Consider the following 23,896-nt stretch of genomic DNA (forward strand, 5'->3'; position numbering starts at 1 on the left):
CAGAAAGACAGAAAAGAAGAGCTCATCTGGAAAACAGTATGGAGGTTCCTCAAAAAATTAAAAATAGAACTACCCTATGACCCAGCAATTGCACTACTAGGTATTTATCCAAAGGATACAGGTGTACTGTTTCAAAGGGGCCCATGCACCCCCATGTTTATAGTAGTGCTATAAACTTACTTAGCAATCAAAAAGAACAAAATCTTGCCATTTTTGAATACTATATGGAAATGAGAAAGAATGATATCTGGCCATTTGCAGCAACATGGATGGACTTAAGAGTGTTATGCTGAGCGAAATAAGTCAGGCAGAGAAGGACAGATACCATATGTTTGCACATATAGGCAGACTAGGAGGAATTTAATGGAGGACCATGGGGGAGAAGAAGGGGAAAAATAGTTGGGGAGAGGGAGGGAGGCAAACCATAAGAGACTCTTGAATGCTGAGAACAAACTGAGGGCTGATGGGGGTGCGGGAGAGGAGAAGGGAGGTGATGGGCATGGAGGAGGACACTTGTGGGGATGAGCACTGGGTGTTATATGGAAACCAACTTGGCAATAAACTATTATAAAAAAATCTTGCCATTTCTAACTACGTGGATGGAACTGGAGGGTATTATGCTAAGTGAAATTCATTAAAGAAAGACAAATATCATATGATATCACTCATATGTGGAATTTAAGATACAAAACAGACAAACAAAAGGGAAGAGAAGCAAAAATTACATAAAAACAGGGAGGGGGACAAAACATAGGAGACTCTTAAATACAGAGAACAGACTGAAGGCTGCTGGCGGAGTTTTGGAAGGGGGATGAGCTAAATGGATAAGAGGAATTAAGGAGGACACTTGTTTGGATGAGCTCTGGATGTTATATATAGGGGATAAATCACTGGATTCTATTCCTGAACTCATTATTGCACTACATACTAACTAACTTGGATGTAAATTTAGAAAATAAATACATACATACATTATTAAAATTATATTATTATAAAAATATATTATTAAAAAAAGAGAGAAAGAAAGAGGACCTCAAATGCCAAGGAGAATAATGAACCTTGCTCTGGGAGCCTCTCCAGGATAGTCAGGATCCCCTATTTCTGGAGAAAAAAATCTCTGCTGAAGGTCATAGAGATCTGAAATCCACTTCCATGTTTACTGACTTCACAGTCAGCCTGGGGTGGAGAGGGTGGAAAATTGGGAAATCACTCATCTGCACCCTTGAAGCAAGCTCAGCACTATGAATCATTTGCCGTCTTGACCACTAGGACTCTGCAAAGGGCTGAGGATATTTCAATCAATGCCCAGGAGGATGGATTTAGAGTTAATGTAGGAAAACTATACATTGAGACATGAAATATACTTTTCTATAAAGGGGGTGGGAGAAGATGTTGAGCAAAGGAAATAGGGTTTTTTTTAAATTCTAATATATGTCAAGACTCTATGCTGAGCCCATTATATAGACTTACATATGTGACAATATATGACTGAATCCTCACAAAAATTCTGAAAATCTTTTCATTATCATTTTAGACATGAGAAAACTGACTGGATATTTAACTGATCTTCCCACCAGTTCCTTCTCAGACTCAGAAGAGGTGTGAGGGAAGCCCAATGACCAGCATCTTTCTTTGACAATTTGTTCAGTAGTTAGCAGACCCAGAGGAAGGTCTGGACCATGAAGGTTTTCCTCAATGGCGATGACATTGGCCATGGGGATGAAGTTGATGACAAAGTGACAGACTGTTGCCCTGGTGCCCCTGGACCCAGTTTCCATGAGCCTTGGATTTTTGTCCCATGATGAGTGATCTGTGGGGGGTTTTGTGAGCTGTATCCTCATCTGAAGAACAAAAGGATTGGACTAAAATTCTCTCCAAGTATTCCATGAGTTTCTTACACACCCGTGGCTTAGATTTGCTCCTGTCTCAACACAGAGCCTTGTCACCATCAGGAAACCAAGAAAGTATGGAGCATGTCATGATGCCCACTGTTGCTGTGGGCCACACTTCCCAGAGCATTCTGGGCAGAGGCTGCTGTTCAAGCAGACTTAAAAGGCTTTGATAAGTGGCAACAATGTCCCCCCAACACCCTGTACTTCTCAGAATGTGAGTTTGTATGCAGCCAGGCGGCTCTGCTTCCAATCCCCATCCATTGCATCCTTCCCAAGATGCGCCTGGACTTCCCAGAGCACAAAGAAAGGAAGCCAGTGGCAGAGAACAAAGAGGCATCCAAAGAAGTGCCAGTTGGGTAGCAAGTCCCCTTAGGTTGCTTTCAGTTTGCCAAGAGCCTGGGAAATGGGGAAATACATAAATTTTCCCAAATCCGAAATGAACATCATTGTGATCACTGCTTATCGAGTGCCTGCTTTTTGTAAGCTCTTCACATCCTTTCTCTTTAGTTCTCCCAACAGCCAACAGTGGAATTATTACTGTCCATCCCTCTTTAGTAGGCAGAAGACTCAGGCTGGGATGAACTGATTGACTTACTTTTAGGAATGGGGGGAATATATTCCAGCTGGGACCATGCAAGTCACTAGTTTTCACAAGCTCTTTATTTATATGTGTTACTTGTAGTCTGTGTCATTTTCCAGACCTTGAACTTTACGAAGAGGAAGCAGAGGTACTCTTCATGCATTGACTGTAAGTACACTGAAGTTCAGATCTTGTGTCATCATAACTACGACTCTGAGAGAAGGGCAGAAGTCTTGGAGGCTGGAGAGCAGAGGAGCTCTTCTGGTAGGAACAGCCAGTAGGAGGTTCTGCTGAGAGCTCCCAAGCGGAGAGCTGCCCCACCAGCCACTACTCAGAGGACTGCACTACAGGAATAGGTGGGCACATTCATTTGGATCTTGAACTTTGCGGGGAGATGTCCTTGGAGTAGCCAGCCAGGAATCACTCTTATTCTTTCTTCTGAGCACCTGCCTGCACTGGTGAGTCAATTCCCCACTCTGGCTTGTAGTTTACTCACTTCCCAAACAAGAGAATTGGGTGAAACAATCCTTAGGTTTCCTTCAAGACTTGAGGTGACAATTTTCTACAGTTCCCCACATTTTTTGGTATGTCACTCAGTCTTACACAGAATATGCTCTCAGAAAATAATGTGCGATTAGACTGGAGCCTGCATTAGGAGCCAGTTGTTCTAATCTATTTCTGTCATTGAGAAAAATCGCTATGTGCAGAGCAGTTAGTAGTCCTCTAAGCTATGATTTGTCTCCCAAATGGGGGTTTTAGAAGTATCTGGAAATGTTGTGGACCACCCCAAATTTCCCTCCACTTGATGACTGTGGAGGGACAAAGCATTCCTCTCAGACTGTGGATTCTGAAGATGATGGCGTCCGTCGGGAGGCTCCTTGTGAAACCATAAAGAATCCTGGTTCTACAGAATTCCCTCTAAAAAGCAGCAATACACATATCATAGCCTTAAACTCAGTACATCCACTTCTAAATGTTACTCTAAGGAGATGATTGAATAGGCCAGACACCACAAAAGTGCAGAGATGTTCACTGTAGCATTGTTCACAACAGTAATAAAAAGGGGGGGGGGGGAGAAACAACCTAAATAACACAACTGGTTAAATGAATCCTGAAATATCTATTAATTTGAATACAGTGGCTTTTTTATTGTGATGAAATATACATAACAAGATTTAGCACTTTAACCATTTTTAAGGGTATAGTTCAGTGGCGTATGGTACATATACATTCTTAGGCAATCATCCCCATGACCAAACTCCAGAACCTTTTCATCTTCCCAAATGGAAACCCCATCATGCCCACTGAGCACTAATTCATTTCCCTCTCCTCCTAGCCGCTGGTGTCCATCTCTCTACTTCCTGTCTTGATGGACTTGAGTATTCTTAGTGCTTTCCAGTAGTGCAATCAGGCAATATTCGTCCTTCTGTGACTGGCTTCCTTCATGTAGCAGTATTGTCTTCAAGGTTCATCCACACTGAATCAGGTATCAGAATTTACCAGGTCGCCTTTAAGTTTAGGATTTTTATCATCTGCATGCGTGAATGTCAGAGATGCCCACAGACTAAGGTTGAGTGCAGAAAGAGTTCTCAAATGGCATGGGTAGAACCACTCTGTTTATGTAGAACGATGAATGTTGTCTAAACATACAGAAAGAAAGACGAGGGAGAAAATGAAAAACTGTAAAGGATATGTATGAAATGCTAGTTGCTGTGCAGTAGCTGAGATTTAAGGAACTTCCTTTTCTTCAAAATGTATTCCCTTTTTTGATTGTAATTGCTAGGTGATACACTCTTTTCAACAAAACAATTAAAAATTAATAAAAGAAAATAAATAGACACAGTATCAAGAACATGTAAGGGTACCAACTAGGCATCAAGGTCGTGGCTTCAGGACTAGAGCCCAGTAGATCCTGTAGTCCCTGAGTGTCAGGAATGAAATATACAGGAAGGAATCCTATCGGAATCCTATGGAAAAAGATCCAGAACTATAGAGACTTTTTTTTTAAATCCTGAGGTTGGGAGGCGATCTTTCTTTCTTTCTTTTTCTTTCTTTCTTTCTTTCTTTCTTTCTTTCTTTCTTTCTTTTTCTTTCTTTCTTTCTCTTTCTTCCCCATTTTATTCTTTTAGTTTTTTTTGTTGTGGTAAGAACACTTCACATGAGATCTACCCTCTGACAGACTTCTAAGTGCACAGTACAGTATGTCTACTAAAGCCCTGGTGCTGTACAGCGGATCTTTAGAACGATTCTTGCACAACTGAAATTCTATACATTGTATAGCAACCCTCCATTTCCTTCTCTCTCAGAACCTGGCAACCGCCATTCCAGTCTTTGCCTCTGTGAGTCTATTTTAGATATCTTGTATAAATTCAGTCACGCGGTACCTGTCCTTCTGCGACTAGCTTGTTCCACTTAGCACAGTGTCCTCATGGTCAGCTTGACAAAGGAGGACATTCTGAAGTTTGTGACAGTGTGGATGAACCCTGACAGACTGGGGATGATGACTAGAAATAGGAGAGGGTCTACTGAGCAGATCTGGGCTAGCAAACCACAGGAGTGCAGCAGAAGTCAAGTTCCCAGAATATGGGAACAAATCACCAAGGTCAGAAGTGCTCCTGTGGGTGAATACGGAGAGGGGTAGCCAGTGGACCTCAGCTATGAGGAAGGGAGGACAGAGGGGCTGAGCATCACGTGTGGCTAGATGGGCACACCACACCCACCAGGGATATAGAAGAGCCATGGCATTACAATGCCTGGGGTTCAAATCTTGTCTCCATCATATGCTAGATATACAATCCTGTGCAAACTATTTACTCTCTCTAAGCCTCACTGTCTTTTTTTAAAATTTAAATTCTGGTTAATTGACATACAGTATAATATTAGTTTCAGGTGTAGAATTTAGTGATTGAACACTTAGATACACCACCCGGTGCTCACTCTAAGTGCCCTCCTTAATAACCATCACCTATGAAACCCACCTTATCCACCTCTCCTCTGGTAACCATCAGTTTGTTCTCTATGGTCAAGAGTCTGTTGGGGCGCCTGGGTGGCTTAGTCGGTTAAGCGTCTTTCACTTAGGTCATGATCTTGCAGTTCGTGGGTTCGAGCCCCGCGTCGGGCTTTGTGCTGACTGCCAGCTCAGAGCCTGGAGCCTGTTTCAGAGTCTGTGACTCCCTCTCTCTCTGACCCTCCCCTGCTCACGCTGTCTCTCTCTCTCTCTCCTAGAAATAAATTTTAAAAAAAAAGAGTCTGTTTCTTGGTGTTCCTCCCTTTTTCCCTTCCTATGTTCATTTGTTTTGTTTCTTAAATTCCATATAAGTAAAACCATATGGTATTTGTCTTTCTCTGACTTATTTTGCTTAACAAAAATTGATGACACTGTAAATGGCAAGATTTCATTCTTTTTGGTGGCTTAGTAATATTCCGGGTGTGTGTGTGTGTGTGTGTGTGTGTGTGTGTGTGCGCGCGCGCGCGCGCGTGCGTGCGCCATATCTCCTTTATGCATTCAACAGTCATGGACATTTGGGCTCTTTCCATAATTTGGCTATTGTTGATAATGCTGCTATAAACATCCAGGTGCATGTATCCCTTTGAATAAGTATTTCTGTATCCTTTCAGTAAATACCTAGTAGTGCAATTACTGAGTAGTAGGGTAGCTCTATTTTTAACTTTTTTAACATTTACTTATTTTTGAAAGACAGAGAAAGACAGAACGTGAGCAGGCAAGGAGCAGAGACAGTGAGACAGAATGTGAAGCAGGCTCCAGGCTCTGAGCTGTCAGCACAGAGCCCAACTCAGGGCTCAAAACACAAACCATGAGATCGTGACCTGAACTGAAGTTGGACGCTTAACTGACTGAGCCACCCAGGTGTCCCTCTGTTTTTAACTTTTTGGGGAACCTCCATATTGTCTTCCACAGTGCCTCCACCAGTTTGCATCCCCACCAACAGTGTAAAAGGGTTCCCCTTTCTCCAGATCCTTGCCAACACCTGTTGTTTCCTCTGCTGTTAATTTTAGCCATTCTGACTGGTATGAGGTGATATCCCATTGTAGTTTTGATTTGCATTTCCCTGATGATCAGTGATGTTGGCCATCTGTATGTCTTCTCTGGAACAATATTCATGTCCTCTGCCCATTTTTTAACTGGATTATTTGGTTTTTGGGTATTGAGTTTTTTACAGGTTCTTTATATATTTTGGATTCTAACTCTTTATCAGGTTATCATTTGCAATGATCTTTTCGCATCCCATGGGGATGAGAGCTTCACTATACAGAAGCTTTTTATTTTGATGAAGTCCCAATAGTTTATTTTTGCCTTTCCCCCTTGTCTCAGGGGACATATCTAGTAAGAAGCTGCTATGGCTAATGTCAAAGAGGTTACTGCCCATGTTCTCCTCTAGAATTTTAATGGTTTCCTATCTCAAATTTAGGTCTTTAATCCATTTTGAATTTATTTTTGTGTACAATGAAAGAAAGTGGTCCGGTTTCATTCTTTTGCATGTTGCTGTCCAGTCTTCCCAATACCATTTGTTGAAGGGACTGTCTTTTTTTCCACTGGATATTCTTTCTTGCAAGGTCGAAGATTAATTGGCCATACAGTTGTGGGTTCACTTCTGGGTTTTCTATTCTGTTCTACTGATTTATATGTCTACTTTTGTGCCAGTACCATATTGTCTTCATCATTACAGCTTTGTAATATAAGTTGAAGTCTAGAACTGTGATTCCTCCCATGTTCCTTTTCTTTTTCAAGATTGCTTTGGCTGTTTGGGGCCTTTTGGGACTCCATATAAATTTTAGGGTTGTTGTTCTAGCTCTGTGAAAAATGTTAACATTTTGATAGGGATTGCATTAAATGTGTAAATTTCTCTGGGTATTGTAGACATTTTAATAATACGAACAATATTTGTTCTTCCAATCCATGAGCATGGACTGTGTTTCCATTTCTTTGTGTCATGTTCAATTTCTTTTTTTATAGTTTTCAGAGTACAGGTCTTTAATCCTTTGGTTAGGTTTATTCCTAGGTATCTTATAGTTTTTGGTGCAACTGTAAATGGGGTTGATGCCTTGATTTCTCTTTCTCCTGCTTTTATTATTGATGTACAGAAATACAACAGATTTTGGTATGTTGATTTTGTATCCTGCAACTTTACTAAATTCATGTGTCAGTTCTAGCAGTCTTCTGGTGGAGTCTTTCAGATCTTCTATACAGAGTATCATGTCATCTGCATATAGTGAAAGTCTGACTTCTTCCTTGTCGATTTGGATGCCTTTTATTTCTTTTTGTTGTCTGATAGCTGTGCTAGGGACTTTTAGGACTAGGTTAAATAACAGTGGGGAGAGTGGACATCCCTGTCTTGTTTCTGACCATAGAGGAAAATCTAAGCCTCATATTCTTCTCTGTAGAATTCAACTAACAATAACACCTATCTTCATGCAAAGCTCTTATTGCAGCTCCAGACTCACAGTGGGTGCTCAGTACTGAGCAGTAAAGGTGCAGCATAAAAGTACAGCCCTGGGCTGTGTGGTGTGGGAGTGCGGCACAGGGGAAGCAGAGGTACACGGGTACAAGAGGGAGGCTATGGAAGCAGGGGCTGTTGGAAGACCAAAGTGGTGGATCCACTCAAGGCTGCAAGGAAAATTCTATATGAATGGTTCACCTCTCAACTGCAGGGCTCCTCTAAATGTTTACAGTTTTCTTCCAGTGACATGCTTCCTGTCCACAACAGATGCATTGTGCCAAGCACACTAGCTTTCCAATGTTTCTACTGCTCCCCACATTCAGTTTTGTTCCTAAAGGACAGGCCATGCTTTCGACAATGGAGAAAAATCTTAGATGGTTTCATATCTTTAAACTGAACCTTGGGTCTTAACTGAGCTCACTGCCTCTTCCAGCATTGTCAGGATCATCTATCACAGCCCAAGACCAAGGGAACCTTTGACAGCTTTACTCCAAATGGCATCATCATCCCCCAAAGAGAGAAATCTAAACACAGCTACCAAAAAGAAGACAACCCCCCGAACAATCTGAGAAAAGAAGCTACAGTCCTTGGAGTAAGTCCATGTCACTGGAAGGGGAACCCTAGGAGAAGTACTGTGCACATACCCACACCACAGATCTACAGTGGATCTGGGAGAGCCTCTCATTTCTTTCTCTGCCTCCAGGCCAACTGGGCCATGAAATGGGGCTTTATGGGAAGAATGTGTCCTCCTCAGGCCTTTCTGTAAACTAAAACCACTAGGTCTCCACTTGACATCTACACAAGAAAGTCCCTTGTAATTTGTCTTTAATGTAGTAGATTTTTGGATTAACCACATGATTTTAATCAACATGATTAAATTAGATCCATCTATTTTGAGCTCCTTTCTTAACCATTTTGAGATGAGACAATCTGGACTGACCTCACCATACATTTTCTCCCTGTTCGTCTCACTGTAAGACATTCAATGTCCCGGTCATCCTCCTTCATACTCAGGCCTTTAATGTCCACCTGGTTCTGAATATCCCCTTTTAAGACCCAACTGCTATTCATTTCCGACTTTGGAACCCTGCCTGGTTGTGTCCTCTGGAATTCAGGGTCAGTTAACAGCATGCTCCTCTTCATTCCCGGATTTGTTTCTCAAAGGCTTCCTCATCGATAATGCAAACAGAAACCTAGCTCCCAACGACACTGTTTCCACTGTGACCCTCTCTTCTGGGCACGGAAGTGAAGGCAGTCTCTTCTTTGCTTCTCAGGGGCACTTCTAGATCAATCCTCTCCTCTCAGTGTCTTTAGAATCTCATGTCATCCAGGGGTGCCTGGGTGGCACAATCGGTCAAGTGTTTGACTCTTGATCTCAGCTCAGGTCGTGATCTCACAGTATGTGAGTTTAAACCCCGCATTAGGCTCTGCGCTGATGGCCTGCTTGGGAGTCTCCTCCTCTCTGCCCCTTCCCAGCCTATGATCTCTCTTTCTCTCAAGATAAATAAATAAACTTTAAAAAAAATCTCATGTCATCCAACTATGTATCCCACTTAAAAAAGAAAAAAAAACCATAGTTACCCTTTTTATGTATTATCTGAAGACCTACTTCAGTCTTCTCCCCAAAAGAGATCTTTTTAAAAACATTACCTATATTTTGAGCACTGGAAACAAATAATTATTTCAAGCAATTGTTAACAGTCATGAACTTCAAAAGTTCTTTTAGGTAATTCTAATATTAGGAATAATCGAGAATTGATAGGAGAATTAAAATTTTAGAAGAATGAGTTTCATGTAAACACCTAAAATGAATCAGCGTTTTAGAAAATAACATTAAATGATGTACCGGCAATTTTAAAAAGTTACCATCCTTAGAAAAATGGTTTAATGACTATGTTGCTTGGAAATAAAAACCAAGTAATGTCTGTCATTCTACTATCATTTACCAATACTCACTCCTTAATTTACTTCTTCCAAACAACTGGTTCTGTGTAGATCTGTGCTGCTCCCTAAAATCTAGCCTACCTACGGCCTAGAATCACAAACACATTTCACTGTGTGCTTCAGCAACCAATAAGAGATACCGGAAATGCATTTATTCATTTATACACTCAGCTGTCATTTTTTGAGCACCTTTATTGTGCCAGACACTATTTTACACACTTAAGATAATAGATGAACTATACAGTTAAAAGAAAAAAAAAAAACAGAGCCCCATTGTCACATTTCTCTTGCTCTACAGAAGGATTCTAAATCATTACCCCTTTTTTGCTGACTCCTCAATCACTATCACTCCCAGGGTAGAGGTCCTATTATAAGTCTTGGCTATTTCAATACTCATGTATATAATCCCTCCAATATCATGACCTCTTCTCCCCAGGTATCTTGCCCTTCCTCCCTTAGACAGACATTCCCTGAGTTGTACCCTGGACCTTAACAATACTACCAGCAATAAACCCACCATTATCTACATTTGAAGCATCCCACAGTCCACCAACTCTGCTCTTTCCTGATCAGTCCCTCTGACTCTATGTTGACTCTCACTTTCTCTAACCTCACTGAGAGTTACTGATAATATCCCTATTTCATGGAGTCTTCCTCACCTAACCACAATGACCAGCTTTGTCCCCCTTATGGCATAATCTTCAGGGAAAGCTACTACATTGATTTAATTCTAACTCTGCCCCTTTGCCTATTCTGCACCTGAACCCATGCAACTAACCTTGGCTGCAAACACACACATGGACTCCACTTTGGATTTATGACCATAAGCTCAAATGGACTATAAACGCTGCTTGAAAAGAACATGGTATTTCCTTCATCCATTCACTTTCCTGCTACCCCAGAAAACTATTTCGAAAGGTTTCAATACTTCTCCATTGATTATCCTGCTTCCTAAAATACTAAGAAAATTGAGGGAATCTGGAGAGAATGTCCACAAGCTGCCACACATCTGCAATTACTCCCGACTGTGCCATATATTCCCTCTCCCCTGCCCATTACTAACAAAATGCCCATCTTCTAATTAATGATGACCCTCCTTTGTGCCTTAATGATTAATGATTCCATTCTCTTATCACTTGTTCCAGTAATTTTCCCCATTCTCTCTGCAAATGTTTTATTATCAGTTCCACGAGCACAGAATCTTACACAATGTCTCCTATCTTGAGAACGAAAGGGCAGAAACAAGATACTTTTAACTTCACATGCCCTCCAGCTAATGCCTCACTGGCAACTTGCCTTCTCAGCAACATTCCTTTATGAAGTAGGAAGTCAATGTTTCCTGTTCCTCTTGAATAATATTCTTTCTTAAAACACATTCAATGGGATTTGTCCCCTTTGCTCCATGTTGGTAACCCAATTTCTAGGTCTCCACTGTTAATGCTCTTGAACTAATAGAAGTGTTCGACGCAGTTGACTAGCCTCTCCTACTTGAAACACTTTAATCATATGGCTTCTTGGACATCACATTCTTCTGGTGTCCCTCCTTCCCTCTTGGATGCTTCTTTTATACTCCTTTATTGCTTCTATTTATTTATCTGATCCTAAATTTGGAGTGCTCCATAGGTCAATCCTTGATCCCATTTGTTGTTATATCTGCCGCAGTGACAAGCCCAGACAGGAATATAGTTTTAAATATGATCTTCACTTAGGACTTGGGGAAAAAAATATTATTTCCCTTATGTGGCTCTCTCTTCTAAACTTAAGACTCATGTATCCACTTGGACATCTACATCTCTCCCCCAACCTGTCCCAGACTGAAATCCTCATCTTTGTCCCCAAACCCACCCCTCCTACAACATTCCCCATCTCAGATAAATGTCAGCTCCATCATTTCAGATGCACAAGCCAAAACCCTTGGAAGCAATCTTCATTCCTTTCTTTTATAATCCACATTCAAACTGTCAGCAAATCTTACAGGTTTAATCTTCATAGTGCTACTAGAATCCAATTACTTCTTACTACCTCCACTATGAATGTCTTTTTCGGGTCAACATCATCTCACCTGTGAATTACTACAACACCCTTCTTACTGATGTCCCTGCTCTGTTTCCTTATAAGCTATTCTCAACACAGCAGGTAGAATGATCTTTTAAAAATAGAAGTCTTTTTATCAAAATTATCCATTTCACTTCCCTTTTTACTCAAAATGAAAGGCAAAGTTGATAAAATAGCCTACAAAGCCCTATATGGCTTGCACTCTCTCCCCAGTACTTCTCGGACCTCCTACTGCTTTGCTCCTAACTCATTCTACTTTCCAAGGAATGTATCTGTAAAGGACATAATACATGGCCAGTGGCAGTGACTTTTATTTGCTTCATTTCCCTGGTGCTGGCCTAGGATAAATATTCAATAAATATTAATTGTATGAATGGTTTAATTCTCTTGACTATAAGTTATTTCTCCTATGTTTTTGTACTGTCTTTCAGTTGCATATGCATTAAACAGTGGGTAAGAGTGTGGATTCTAGATCAAAGTAAAGGGGCTAAGTCCTAGTTCCTCCACTTAGCCATTTGTGTGGGTTTGTACAAGCTATTTTCACTCCCAGTGCCTTGTTTTTCTCATCCATAAACAAGATGAGATAAATAACCAGAGTGTAGAAAGTGTTCAACAAATATAGACTATTATCATTGGTGTCATAAAAATAGTCATTATTAACAAAATTCAGTGATGAAGAAGATAAGATAAACTATGGCTCAATTTTATTTCAATTAAAATTGAGCATTAACTCTCCCTTGGTAAGTTTGCTTTCTACATCCATCTAACTGGACTACTGTCCAGAACAATTTTCTCCACATACTTTTCCTAGAACAACAACAACAAAAAATGTCAACTATCTTTTTCAAAATAAAGTTAAAAAGTGCATATGATCACTTCCTGATTTTCTAGTTTAATAACCCTATCAGAAAGGAAGAAGTTTGGTATACATTAGTTTCTCATATAAAATGCTTACTGGCTCCTTGTTATACTTTTTTTCCTCCTTTTTAATATGACAAATTATAGCATATTTTATATTCCTTATAAAACACAGTGTACTTTCAAATAATCACTTTCATCTGTTCAAGGTATGTTCCTAGCATTTCCGTTCTTGTCTCTTGTAGATTATCCAGATCTTGTGTTGCCTGTTGATGTCAAGTTTGGGGGCAATTTTGGTTTCTGCTCCTTACTCTTCCCACTCCAAGCCAACACTTTTCACTATTTTGATGTCTGGGTACCCATTAGTAGGAGCTCTGTGTGTGAGTAGAATGGGGTCTCTAAGAAAGGATATGCTCTTTAAATGCTAAGTAGGTACTAAGTCATGGAGTGACTCAGTCCCAAGAGGTGGGGAGAGAGAAGAAGGTGGCCAAGGTCTCTGACTTTCCCTCTGTCATCACCCCATGTCATGTTTCTCCAATTCAGAAAGAGCAGCAGAGGGGCTTAATCTCTCCTCCTGTGTCACCATCCCAGGGAGTACCTGGTCAAGGCAGGAGCAAGATGGTAATACAGTGGGCATCCTGGCACAACATTTCTTAGCTGGCCTCACAGCCTACCTCTGGAAAAGTGGAAGACTTTCACATTCTTCTTTGGGCCTTGATGAGGCCACTGCATTCCTTCCAGTGTAAGAATAATCCATCTATCAGGTAGAGAGTGAAAAGATCATTTTTAAAATAAAATGAGCACCACAGGTAGATGCCACAGGTTTGCAGAGAATTAAATCGGCAATGGTAAAATTCATGGGAAGCAAGGACACTCTTGGTATGTGTTCAGAAGTAGCCCTGACAACTTGGAAAACATTTTTGCTGCTTTCCATCTAATTGCTCATGGAGAAAGGTCCTTTTCTTTGGAGATTAGCCAGGGTCTAGTCATGCCTCCCACAAAGGGCCACTTCTTTTCCAAGTAGTATCTTATACAAAGGAGGAAAAAAATCACACATTCTGGGCAGATGAATTCTATCAGGGCATCACCACTGTATGGATATAGCCTTTATGTGAACACAAACTATGCAATGATGCAAGGAAGCCCTGCTCCTGCCCCCCAGAGCATAATCTATCCTTACTTCTCTACCTTATCAGTAGTTGAGCTCTCACATTCCCTTATGAAAGGCAGAAACAGCTCATGCTGACCTTCTTTGTCTGTGACTACCCAATCGCTAAGGCACAGCTTAACCAATGTTTCAGCCTCTCAGAACATTTTCCCTCCACCAGCTGGATCCTTACACTACTGGGATCAAATACTGACTTTTAGGGGCACTTCAGTGGCTCAATTGGTTAAACGTCCAACTTTTTATTTTAGCTCAGGTCACGATCTCATGGTTCATGGAATTGAGCCCCTCACTGGGCTCTGTGCTGAGTGTAGAACCTGCTTGGGATTCTCTCTCTCTCTCTCTCTCTCTCTCTCTCTCTCTCCCCCCCTCCCCACTCTCTCTCTCTCTCTCTCTCTCAAAGTAAATAAGCTTAAAAAAATACTGACTTCTGGGCCTTCACACCCCACCCTGTACTCCCCACTTTCCTCAACTCCCAGTCTAACTCAGGCCCCCTACACCGATGCTTGAAGTCCACATGTCTCTGTACCTTATGTCATCAGAGCCTCTTTCTTAAGTGCCACTGTTGGCTGCTCCCACCTTCATATCCCTTCAAGTCATTGGTCTTCCTCAACCTCCTCTCTTCCCACCTTGTAACTTAGCACACTGCTCTCCTCCTTCTGTGTACACCTCCTCTCCAGGCCACCTCAGCTCATGGTGGTTTTCACTAACATAAATCCAGATCCTCTATGCAGCTTCCCATTCTCCAAAGTCAATGTTAAGCATCCTGAGAGTAGAAATAAGGCCTCTCTCTTAATCTGGACCCACACCACCCCTACAGTGTTATCTCTCTAAAAGCTTTACATTACTTACTCATGTAAGTAATTGATAATAACATGGTGGCCACATTTCCACAAGACAATTGAACTGATCATGTCTCTCTTCTCTGAGCAGTTTGCCTTTACTGGATTCCTCTCAATCATTTCTGGGAAAAAGTCAACTAGGCCCTTTGTAAGTATGAGCACCATCAAATTTCAGCTCATTGGAATAAAAGGAACTTCAGAGGCAATAATTCTAGTTCAAAGTTTCCATTTGACAGTTTAGGGGAGTAGGACCCTGAGAAGGGGAGAAAATTCTCACTGCTGGTGCACTGGTAGAACTGGGTGTAAACAACAAATTCCTTGTTTCCTAGACCAGTACTCTTCCCCTACGCAATGTACTCCTGGGTCATATTTCAAGGTTTACTTCAGTTGCTTAAATGGTAGACAATTTTAAATAAATCATGGAGTCTACAGTTTGTTATCTTGTCCCTGAATAGGGTAGATGACCATCTAGAACCTAGACTTCCTTTTCTGGAAAAACCTGTCTCAGAATGAGCCAATTTCCTTAAGTGGCAAGGTCAGAGGCAGAGGTGTGTGGGCTTAGATCCTGTGGCTAGCTCCTTCACCCCCTCAGAAACAAGGGATTAACAGACTGTAGCCACTTTCTTGAAAAAAGTCAGGAGTGTGTGGGTGGGATCTTTGACTCTCTTCATGGTAACCTTTCCCTCTCCCTTGCCACGTACTCACAAAGATGACTTAGGGAAAAGCCACATCCTGACTCAGGAAGATCCAAGGTCTAGTTAACTATGGTTGAGGGCATATAAGATGGGTGTATGAGGCTGATATATGCTCCTCATTCTTGAAGCTAGAATCTAAACCCCAGAACCAGTGGACAGAGTTCACTCCATTGGAATGAGTCATAACCAGGTAACTCTTGTCCCAGATCTGTCATTGACCCACATGTGTGCTTGAAAAAATTCCTTCCTTATCTGAGCTTCAGATAAGCTTATTTGTAAAATGTGGAAGATGAACATGTGGCTCTCACAGGTGGCTTCCCAAGGGTCCTGAGTACCCAAGGGAAAACAATCCTTGGGATGACTCAGCACAATGTGGCTCCACACATAGGACACAAGACAATGTGTGGACTCCATTGTGCATGTGGCAGCTCTGGGCAAAGGCACTGTCCATTCCATCGGCTCTTCCTTTGGTAACTCAGCACTTGAAGCCACACAGCTACCAGGCCAAGGGAGAAGAAGGGGGCAGAGCAATCACCCTCCCAACACACAATATCCTTGAATGATGTTCAAATAGAAATAAGCACGTGCCGGGAACCTGGCACAGAGTCTGGCACATCAGTGCCTTTGCAGAGGAATCATATTCTGTGAGAACCTAAAATGTAGACTATGACCCAAATCAGAATGTGGTGAACATGGTTCTTGGGCCTGATCCACCTATCGTTAGGTATTCTAGGTTCTCCAAGTCTCTCTTTTATAGAAATAAACACCACAGATGGGTCTAGGAGGGACCTAAGGCCATATTCTAGAAGGGCTTAAAGCAATAGAAGACTCTAAGGCAGTTGAGGAAGTCAGCAGTGCCATCTCTGTTTCCGGTGGTACAGACAGCCAAGGATCCAGAACCCCTATACCAGAGGAGGAATTATTCATGCATTCTCTCACTCAACAAACATTTACTAATTATATCAGGTGAAAAACTAGATAGTGAAGAGGGATACAGAGATGAATAAAACACAGTCTGTGCCCCCTATGAGTACACAGATTAGAAGGGAAACAGACTCAGGGAAGCGACGTTGTGGAGCAATGAATGACGGCTAACAGTATCACGTGCTGCTCCCGTTGTGAGATCCCAATGCAAATTCTCTTTTTCAGGCCATGAGCAGCCTGACCACAAGTGCGATAAGTTCTCTCACTACTGGAGCAGGCCTCTTCCTGCTTGCTGATGGCCTGGTAGCCTTGGAGACTGCCTCTTGACAGTGTGACTCAGAAAGGGAATCTCCATCCTCATTGCCTTATTCAGGGTACTATTATTCAATTTATGAATTCAAAGACTGTCTGCTGGCTAGTGTCAATCTGACGATAAGTAGTTTTGGACTGAATATCTTGCCTGTGAAATATCAGTTTCTTTCCTTTGCATAATCTCTGCTTTTTCAGCAGTCTGTGCCCTGTTGGATCTGATTGGCTGGAAGTAGACAAAAATACACACACACACACACACACACACACACACACAGAAACTGTGGTTGAGTCTGGTCAGCATACTGCAAAATATGGAGGATGCATTGTGCCAAGTCAAAAAAGGAAATCAAGAAGGGCTACAGGTTCTAGATATGTCTCCTCCGGCAAGAGAAATTAGCAAAAATAAACTATTGGGGCTACACCAGAATAAAAAGCTTCTGCACAGCAAAGGAAAACATAAACAAAAAGAAAAGGCAACCTACTGACTGGGAGAAGATATTTGTAAATGATAAATCCTATGAGGGGTTAATATCCTAAATATATAAAAACTTCTATAACCCAACACTAATAAGACAAATAATCCAATTAAAAATGGGCAGAGGACGTGAAGAATAGATATTTTCCCACATATGACATACAGATGGCCGACACACACATGAAAAGATGCTCAACCTCACTAACCAGCAGGGAGATGCAAACCAAACCCACAATGAGATATTACTTCACACCTGTCAGAATGACTAGTATCAAAAAGATACTAGTGTTGGAGAAGATGTGGAGAAACAGGAAACCTCATGCACTGTTGGTGGGAATGTATTATGGTGCAGCCACTGTAGTCAACAGTATGGAAGGCCCTCAAAAAATTAAAAATAAAAATACCGTATGATCCAGTAATTCCACTCCTGGGAATTAACTCAAAGAAAACAAAAATGCTAGTTTGAAAAGATATGTGCACCCCTGTGTTTATTGCAGCATGTTTATGGACGCAACCTAAGTGTCCACTGATAGATAAGTGGATAAAGAAGATAAGGTCAGCAGTCTCTCTTACATAGAAAATATTCCATTCTCAATAGGTTTAGCTCTCAGAGTGCCTCTTTTGTTGAAAAGGCATTTTTCTCCCCCTCGACGCAGGCAGAAATATCCCTCTTTATTTTAATTTTATCCTCACTAATTTAGCTACAGAATTAAGACTTTTAAAGCCCAAACACATAATTATACTTTGGCCCAGAGCTGGCAGAGTGAGAAGGGGGTGGGGGGCGAACCACCAGTGGATTCAACTCCTAGAAGAAATGCCGACATCTCTGGGCAAGCATTTTCTTGCCACTTTCCCCCACACACTGGATGGTTACCATCCGTTGATGATAAAAATCCTGGCTTCGTCAATCCTCTGTATACAGGCTCATAGTTTTAAAACCATAAACTTTGGCCTTTTAAGGAGCAAAATTTCTTCCTTTGGACTCCGGAAGCCGGGGAGACAGATGCAATCTCTTGGATCTAGCTCATGAATCTCAGACACATGTGCAAGTTTCCAGACTCACAGACTTCTGTGAGTCTGCCCATGTGACCCAGAGGTTGCCAAAAGCAACCCCTTTGATGCGGGAGCTTGAGGAAGTGGAAGGGCCCAGAAATGCATCTGGTTAGAAATCAGCGCGAGGAAGCCCAGGAGATAGCATAAGCCTGGTGCAGGGCAGACATCAGGCAAAGCCAGGAGGGTGAGGGAGACATCCTCCCTGCTGGGGCACAGGGGGCTTAACTCAACGAAAACAAAACTTAATACGTCAAACTGATTCCTCCTCTCAGACAACCAGAGAACTTCCTGCAAAATCAGAGAAGTTATAGGAAGACTTGACTCCAAACATCCACTCTTTATTAACACAACGATAACACAAACAAAGTAACACATTGAGACACTTAAAATATATGTATCTGAGGTTGGAAGAAGGAAGGAAGAGAGGGTGGAAGGAAGAAGAAGATCAAGGAAGAAAGGCATCATAAGGTCAGGAGCTAAGAAGGATCCTGCAGCCAGGGAACCAAATAAGAGCTGAGATCAGAAAACCAGGGATGCCTGGATGGGAACACAGCTGTTAGAAGCTGGGATAATGACATTTTAATGTCCATGGCAAATCTGAAATGCTTCAGGTCCACCCTGAGTGTCGTAAGAAAACGTTAGAAACAGACTGAATATTCATCCTACTTATGAAAATAAGACAAGGAGGGATGTTGAGCATCATTTCCTGTGTCTGTTGGCCATGTGGATGTCTTCTCTGGAGAAGTGTCTGTTCATGTCTTCTGCCCATTTCTTCACTGGATTATTTTTTTTGGGTGTGGAGTTTGGTGAGTTCTTTATAGATTTTGGATACTAGCCCTTATACCATATGTTTTCACTCATATGTGGATCAGGAGAAACTTAAAAGAAGACCATTGGGGAGGGGAAGGGGAAAAAAGCAGTTACACAGAGAGAGAGAGGCAAACCATAAGAGACTCTTAAATACTGAGAACAAACTGAGGGTTGATGAGGGGTGGGGGAGAGGGGAAAATGGGTGATGGGCATGGAGGAGGGCACTTGTTGGGATGAGCACTGGCTGTTATATGGACACCAACTTGACAGTAAACTATATTTAAAAAAAAAAAAAGACAAGGGAAACTGCCCAACATCCCAAGAAGCTTAAAGAAACTCTACCATAAAGGTTTCTAGGATGAAATCATCTCACCAAGCCATGTGCGGGTATGGGTGGTATCCAAACCCAAAATTATACAGAAAATAAATGAACCTCAAATACCAGGATTAACTTAAAAACTGTTCCTGGGTCTGTGGATCTCCTGAGGTTCTGTCAAAACCAAACCTAAAGTTTCCATCTAGGGAGTCATCCATAAACCCAACTTATGAGTCTGGGTCCTACATACCAAAAATCTTCCCCCACTCACACATATACTGACATCATCTGAGAGGAAAAATATTTCGAAAAACCTAAGACAAAATGGGGAACAGCAGCAAATATGAAAGTTAGTTCCTCAAGAATTGGAGGCTATATACTAATTCGGAAGACCATAATGAAAATATGTTTTCAATTAAACCCCACATGGGATAACATGACAGGAAGAAAAAAGAGCAAGTAGATTTGAAAAAGAACTAAACAGTATGATTAGAAATGCAAATTGTAATCTTTGAAATGAACAATTTAGCATTATCAGTTAAATAGGAGATTCAACGTATCTGAAGAAATGAACAGTGAAATGAAATTGAGGCCTGATTAAATCACACACAGCATGACACATTGCGGTAAAAATCTGAAAAATATGAGTGACAGGTTAACAGCCAGAGAGTAAACAGTGAACTGAAAAGAACCAGCATACACCTAACATGAGCTCCCGTAAGAAAGCCAGGGAGATAGGAAGTATGCAAAGAGAAAAAAACTGGGAAAATTTCAGAATTAAAAAAAAAAAAGATATGAGATTTCAGATGGAAGGAATGAACCGAGACTGTTTCTGGAGAAATAAATCAAGCCCACATGAGAAATATCGTGTAACAGTAAAAACAAACAGCTAGTGATGAAGGAAGGGTTACTCTCATCTCAGAATGTGGGATATCTTGGCTCTGAGATGAAACTGTTGTTGTTTATTTCTTTCTGTCCCTTATTTTCTCCACGGCTAAAGCCTTCACCCCCAGTCTCCCCTGAGTCAGGCACAGGGCTAGCTTATGGCATCAACCTTTCCTGTCTTGATTCACAGGGGGTGCTTGATTCACAGGTGGTGATGCTCATTTTCACTGTGCTGGAACTCTTAAAGGCTACATACGCTTCCATCCTTTAGTGGGAACAGATGTACTCCTAGAACCCAGGAGTGAGTAGTCTGACACGTCACATGCCACTTTCTGGGTCCCAACATTTGAGCTGTGATGTTTCTGGTCAGCAAGAGGAGGCAATAAGGTCCATGTAGCAGTCAACTTTCACAGTGAGGAGACAGCTCTGTGAATGGGCTCCTTCATGATGACATTGGTATCTGAGATTATTAGTTAGTGCCTTCTGGCCTGCAAACCATAAGAACTGTTTACTAGAATGGCTAGAATAGCTTTAGAAATCACCTGCCCCTGGGGTGCTTGGGTGGCTCAGTCGATTAAGCATCCGAGTCAGCTCAGGTCATGATCTCACGGTTCGTGGGTTTGAGCCCTGCATGGGGCTCTGTGGTGATAGCTAGCTCAGAGCCTAGAGCCTGCTTCAGATTCTGTATCTCCCTTTCTCTGACGCTCCCCTGCTCACGCTGTCTCTCTCTCTCTCTCAGAAATAAATAAAACATTTTAAAAAATAAGAAAAGAAAAGAAAGGAAAGGAAAAGAAAGGAAAGGAAAAGAAAAGAAAAGAAAAGAAAAGAAAAGAAAAGAAAAGAAAAGAAAAGAAAAGAAAAGAAAAGAAAAGAAAAGAAAAGAAAAGAAATCATCTGCCTCAGGGGCGCCTGAGTGGCTCAGTTGGTTAAGCGTCCAACTGCGGCTGGGATCATGATCTTGTGGTTCATGAGTTCGAGCCCCACATCAGGCTCTGCCCTGGTGGTGCAGAGCCTGCTTGGGATTCTCTCTCCCTCTCTGCCCCCTCCCCACTTGTACTCTCTCTTTCAAAATAAATAAGCTTAAAAATAAAAAAAGAAATCGCCTGTCCCAACCCCTTAGAAAAGAACCAAGGCTCAGAAAAAATCACAAGAAGAATGATGTAGCTGATGGGCTGAGAATGAAAGCCTGCATCTCCCCACTCTGTAATGAACACAGCCACCTGCCTCCCTCGAGTCTCTATGGCCCCATTCCCTTGCTAAGGCAGTAAGGTCTTGCTAGGGCTTTTCTGTGCTGTTTATGTTTTCCTGTGTTCTTCCCTGCTTCTTCTTAGGGCATGACATTACAATTTTAAAATACTGCTTACGGGGCGCCTGGGTGGCTTAGTCGGTTAAGCGTCTGACTTTCGCTTAGGTCATGATCTCGCGGGTCGTGGGTTCGAGCCCGCGTCGGGCTCTGTGCTGACTGCCAGCTCAGAGCCTGGAGCCTGTTTCAGAGTCTGTGACTCCCTCTCTCTCTGACCCTCCCCTGCTCATGCTGTCTCTCTCTCTCTCCTAGAAATAAATAAAAAACATTAAAAAAAAATTAAAATACTGCTTACATATAATTTAAAAATACTCTTTCCTTTAAAAGCCATATTTTTAAAAAAAATTATTTAAGGGGATGGAATACATCATGATTCAATTATGAACTTATTAGTAAATGGTAATGTGATTAGCAGATCAGAGAATGGTATTTGTTTGAACAAATATTGATGCAATTCTATATTTTGGTAAAGTTGGAAAGGCTACTATTGTACATTTGGGGGAAATGCATTCTAAATATGGATCAAAGAAAGCTTCCAAAATCAGAGTTTAAAAACTACTAATAAACTTTGTCTTTTCCAGAGTACATTTTCCTTGCCTCAATCACAAGGTCATATCCAACATGTCAAAAAGTCCTTCAAGGTCATGGATAGGAGTAACGCCTCAGAAGATAAAGGAGGAGAAAGTCAGAGCTCCTGACAAAGCGTGGTTAGACTTTCCTGAAATTTCAGCTACTCTAGACACTAAAATAAACTTTTAGAAAACAGTTTTTGTTTTGCACTTGCTCAGTGGGAGTAATTTCATTGCTCTTGAAAGTAATCTCTCGGGGCACCTGCGTGGCTCAGTCGTGATCTCACAGTTAGTGAGTTTGAGCTCCACATCAGGCTCTGCACTGACAGTGGTGCAGAGCCTGCTTGGGAACCCCCCAGCCCCCCCGTCCCTCCCCTGCTTATGCTGTCTCTCTCTCTCTCTCAAAAACAAACAAACAAACAAAAACTTAAAAAAAAAAAAGTAATCTATCAAATCCCAGGTGGGTAAACTGAACAGAGAGTGGTTCACTCACCCATAAATAAGAAGAAAAATGTGCACGCTTGTGTTGGGTGTGAAGTGACTAAGTCATGTGGCTCTGCAGCCTCCACTTCTATATTATTTTCACACTCATATTGCTTAAAAATTATATATTAGGGATTGGAAAAACTTTTAAATTAAAATAAAAAATATATGGCTCCATTTCTGTCAATGGAGTTAAGTGAATGTGGCTCAATATTCGGTCTCATTTAATGACTTTACTCTTAAATATCTGGATTAAAAGATTATAATTTACCACAATGCTCTTCCCCATCTAAGTTCTAGACCAAGTAAGAAATTAGCCATAATTTTATTACTGTACTGGAGTAAACAACCTGACCTACCCAATAAAGAGGTTTCTAATATTGTCCCCTGGGTCTAGGCCTTGGGTCTTAACCCCAGAGGAATATGCTACACACACTGATACATGTTTTCCAAATAACATATATAGAGATGGTCATATAAGTAATACACACAATTGCCTCCAAAAGGAAACTATCTAAATGACTATAAACAATAGAAGAGAGAAATAAAAATTGTGGCATAGTCATACAATGGAGTAGTAAACAGTAACATGAGTGGTCAAACTATAATTACATGTAGCTATATAGATTAATTCCATAAACATAATGTTCAGGGGGAGAAAAACCATATACAAAAGAGTCCATCGAGGGCATGGGGTAGGGCACTTGTTGCGATGAACACTGGGTGTTATATGGAAACCAACTTGACAATAAACTATTTAAGAAAAAAAAAGAGTCCATCGACGGATGGATAAAGAAGATGTGGTATATGTATACAATGGAGCATCACTCAGCAATCAGAAAGAATGGAATCTTGCCATTTTCAACTACACAGATGGAACTAGAGGGTATTAATTATGTTAAGCCGAAATTCGTCAGTCAGAGAAAGACAAATATCATATGACTTTGCTCATGAGGAATTTAAGATACAAAACAGATGAACATAAGGGAAGGGAAGCAAAATTAATACAAAAACAATGAGAGGGACAAAACATAAAAGACTCTTAATACAGAAAACAAACTGAAGGTTTCTGGAAGGGTGGGGGGAGGGGCTAAATGGGTCGGGGCATTAAGGAAGACACACTTGTTGGGATGAGCACTGGGTGTTATACATAGGGGATGGATCCCTTGAATCTACTCCTGAAATCATTATTGCACGATATGCTAATTAACTTGGATGTAAATTAAAAAATAAAATATTATAATAATAAATAAATAAAATGAATTTGGCTACATTA

At 41.3% G+C, this 23,896-nt stretch overlaps 1 protein-coding gene across 1 annotated transcript; it reads left to right on the forward strand.

The window, feature by feature from the left end:
* The first annotated feature begins 1,679 nt into the window (after window positions 1-1,679).
* Window positions 1,680-22,327, forward strand: MS4A7 (membrane spanning 4-domains A7). The gene is given in 8 exon segments (XM_077748819.1): window positions 1,680-1,736; window positions 8,365-8,523; window positions 13,034-13,168; window positions 14,887-14,943; window positions 16,640-16,845; window positions 20,455-20,566; window positions 22,150-22,194; window positions 22,196-22,327. Coding segments are annotated over 8 exon segments (903 nt in total).
* The last annotated feature ends 1,569 nt before the right edge of the window (window positions 22,328-23,896 follow it).

This window comes from Crocuta crocuta, unplaced genomic scaffold, assembly GCF_008692635.1.
Source record: "Crocuta crocuta isolate KB4526 unplaced genomic scaffold, BGI_CrCroc_1.0 scaffold323, whole genome shotgun sequence".
Classification (NCBI taxonomy): domain Eukaryota; kingdom Metazoa; phylum Chordata; class Mammalia; order Carnivora; family Hyaenidae; genus Crocuta; species Crocuta crocuta.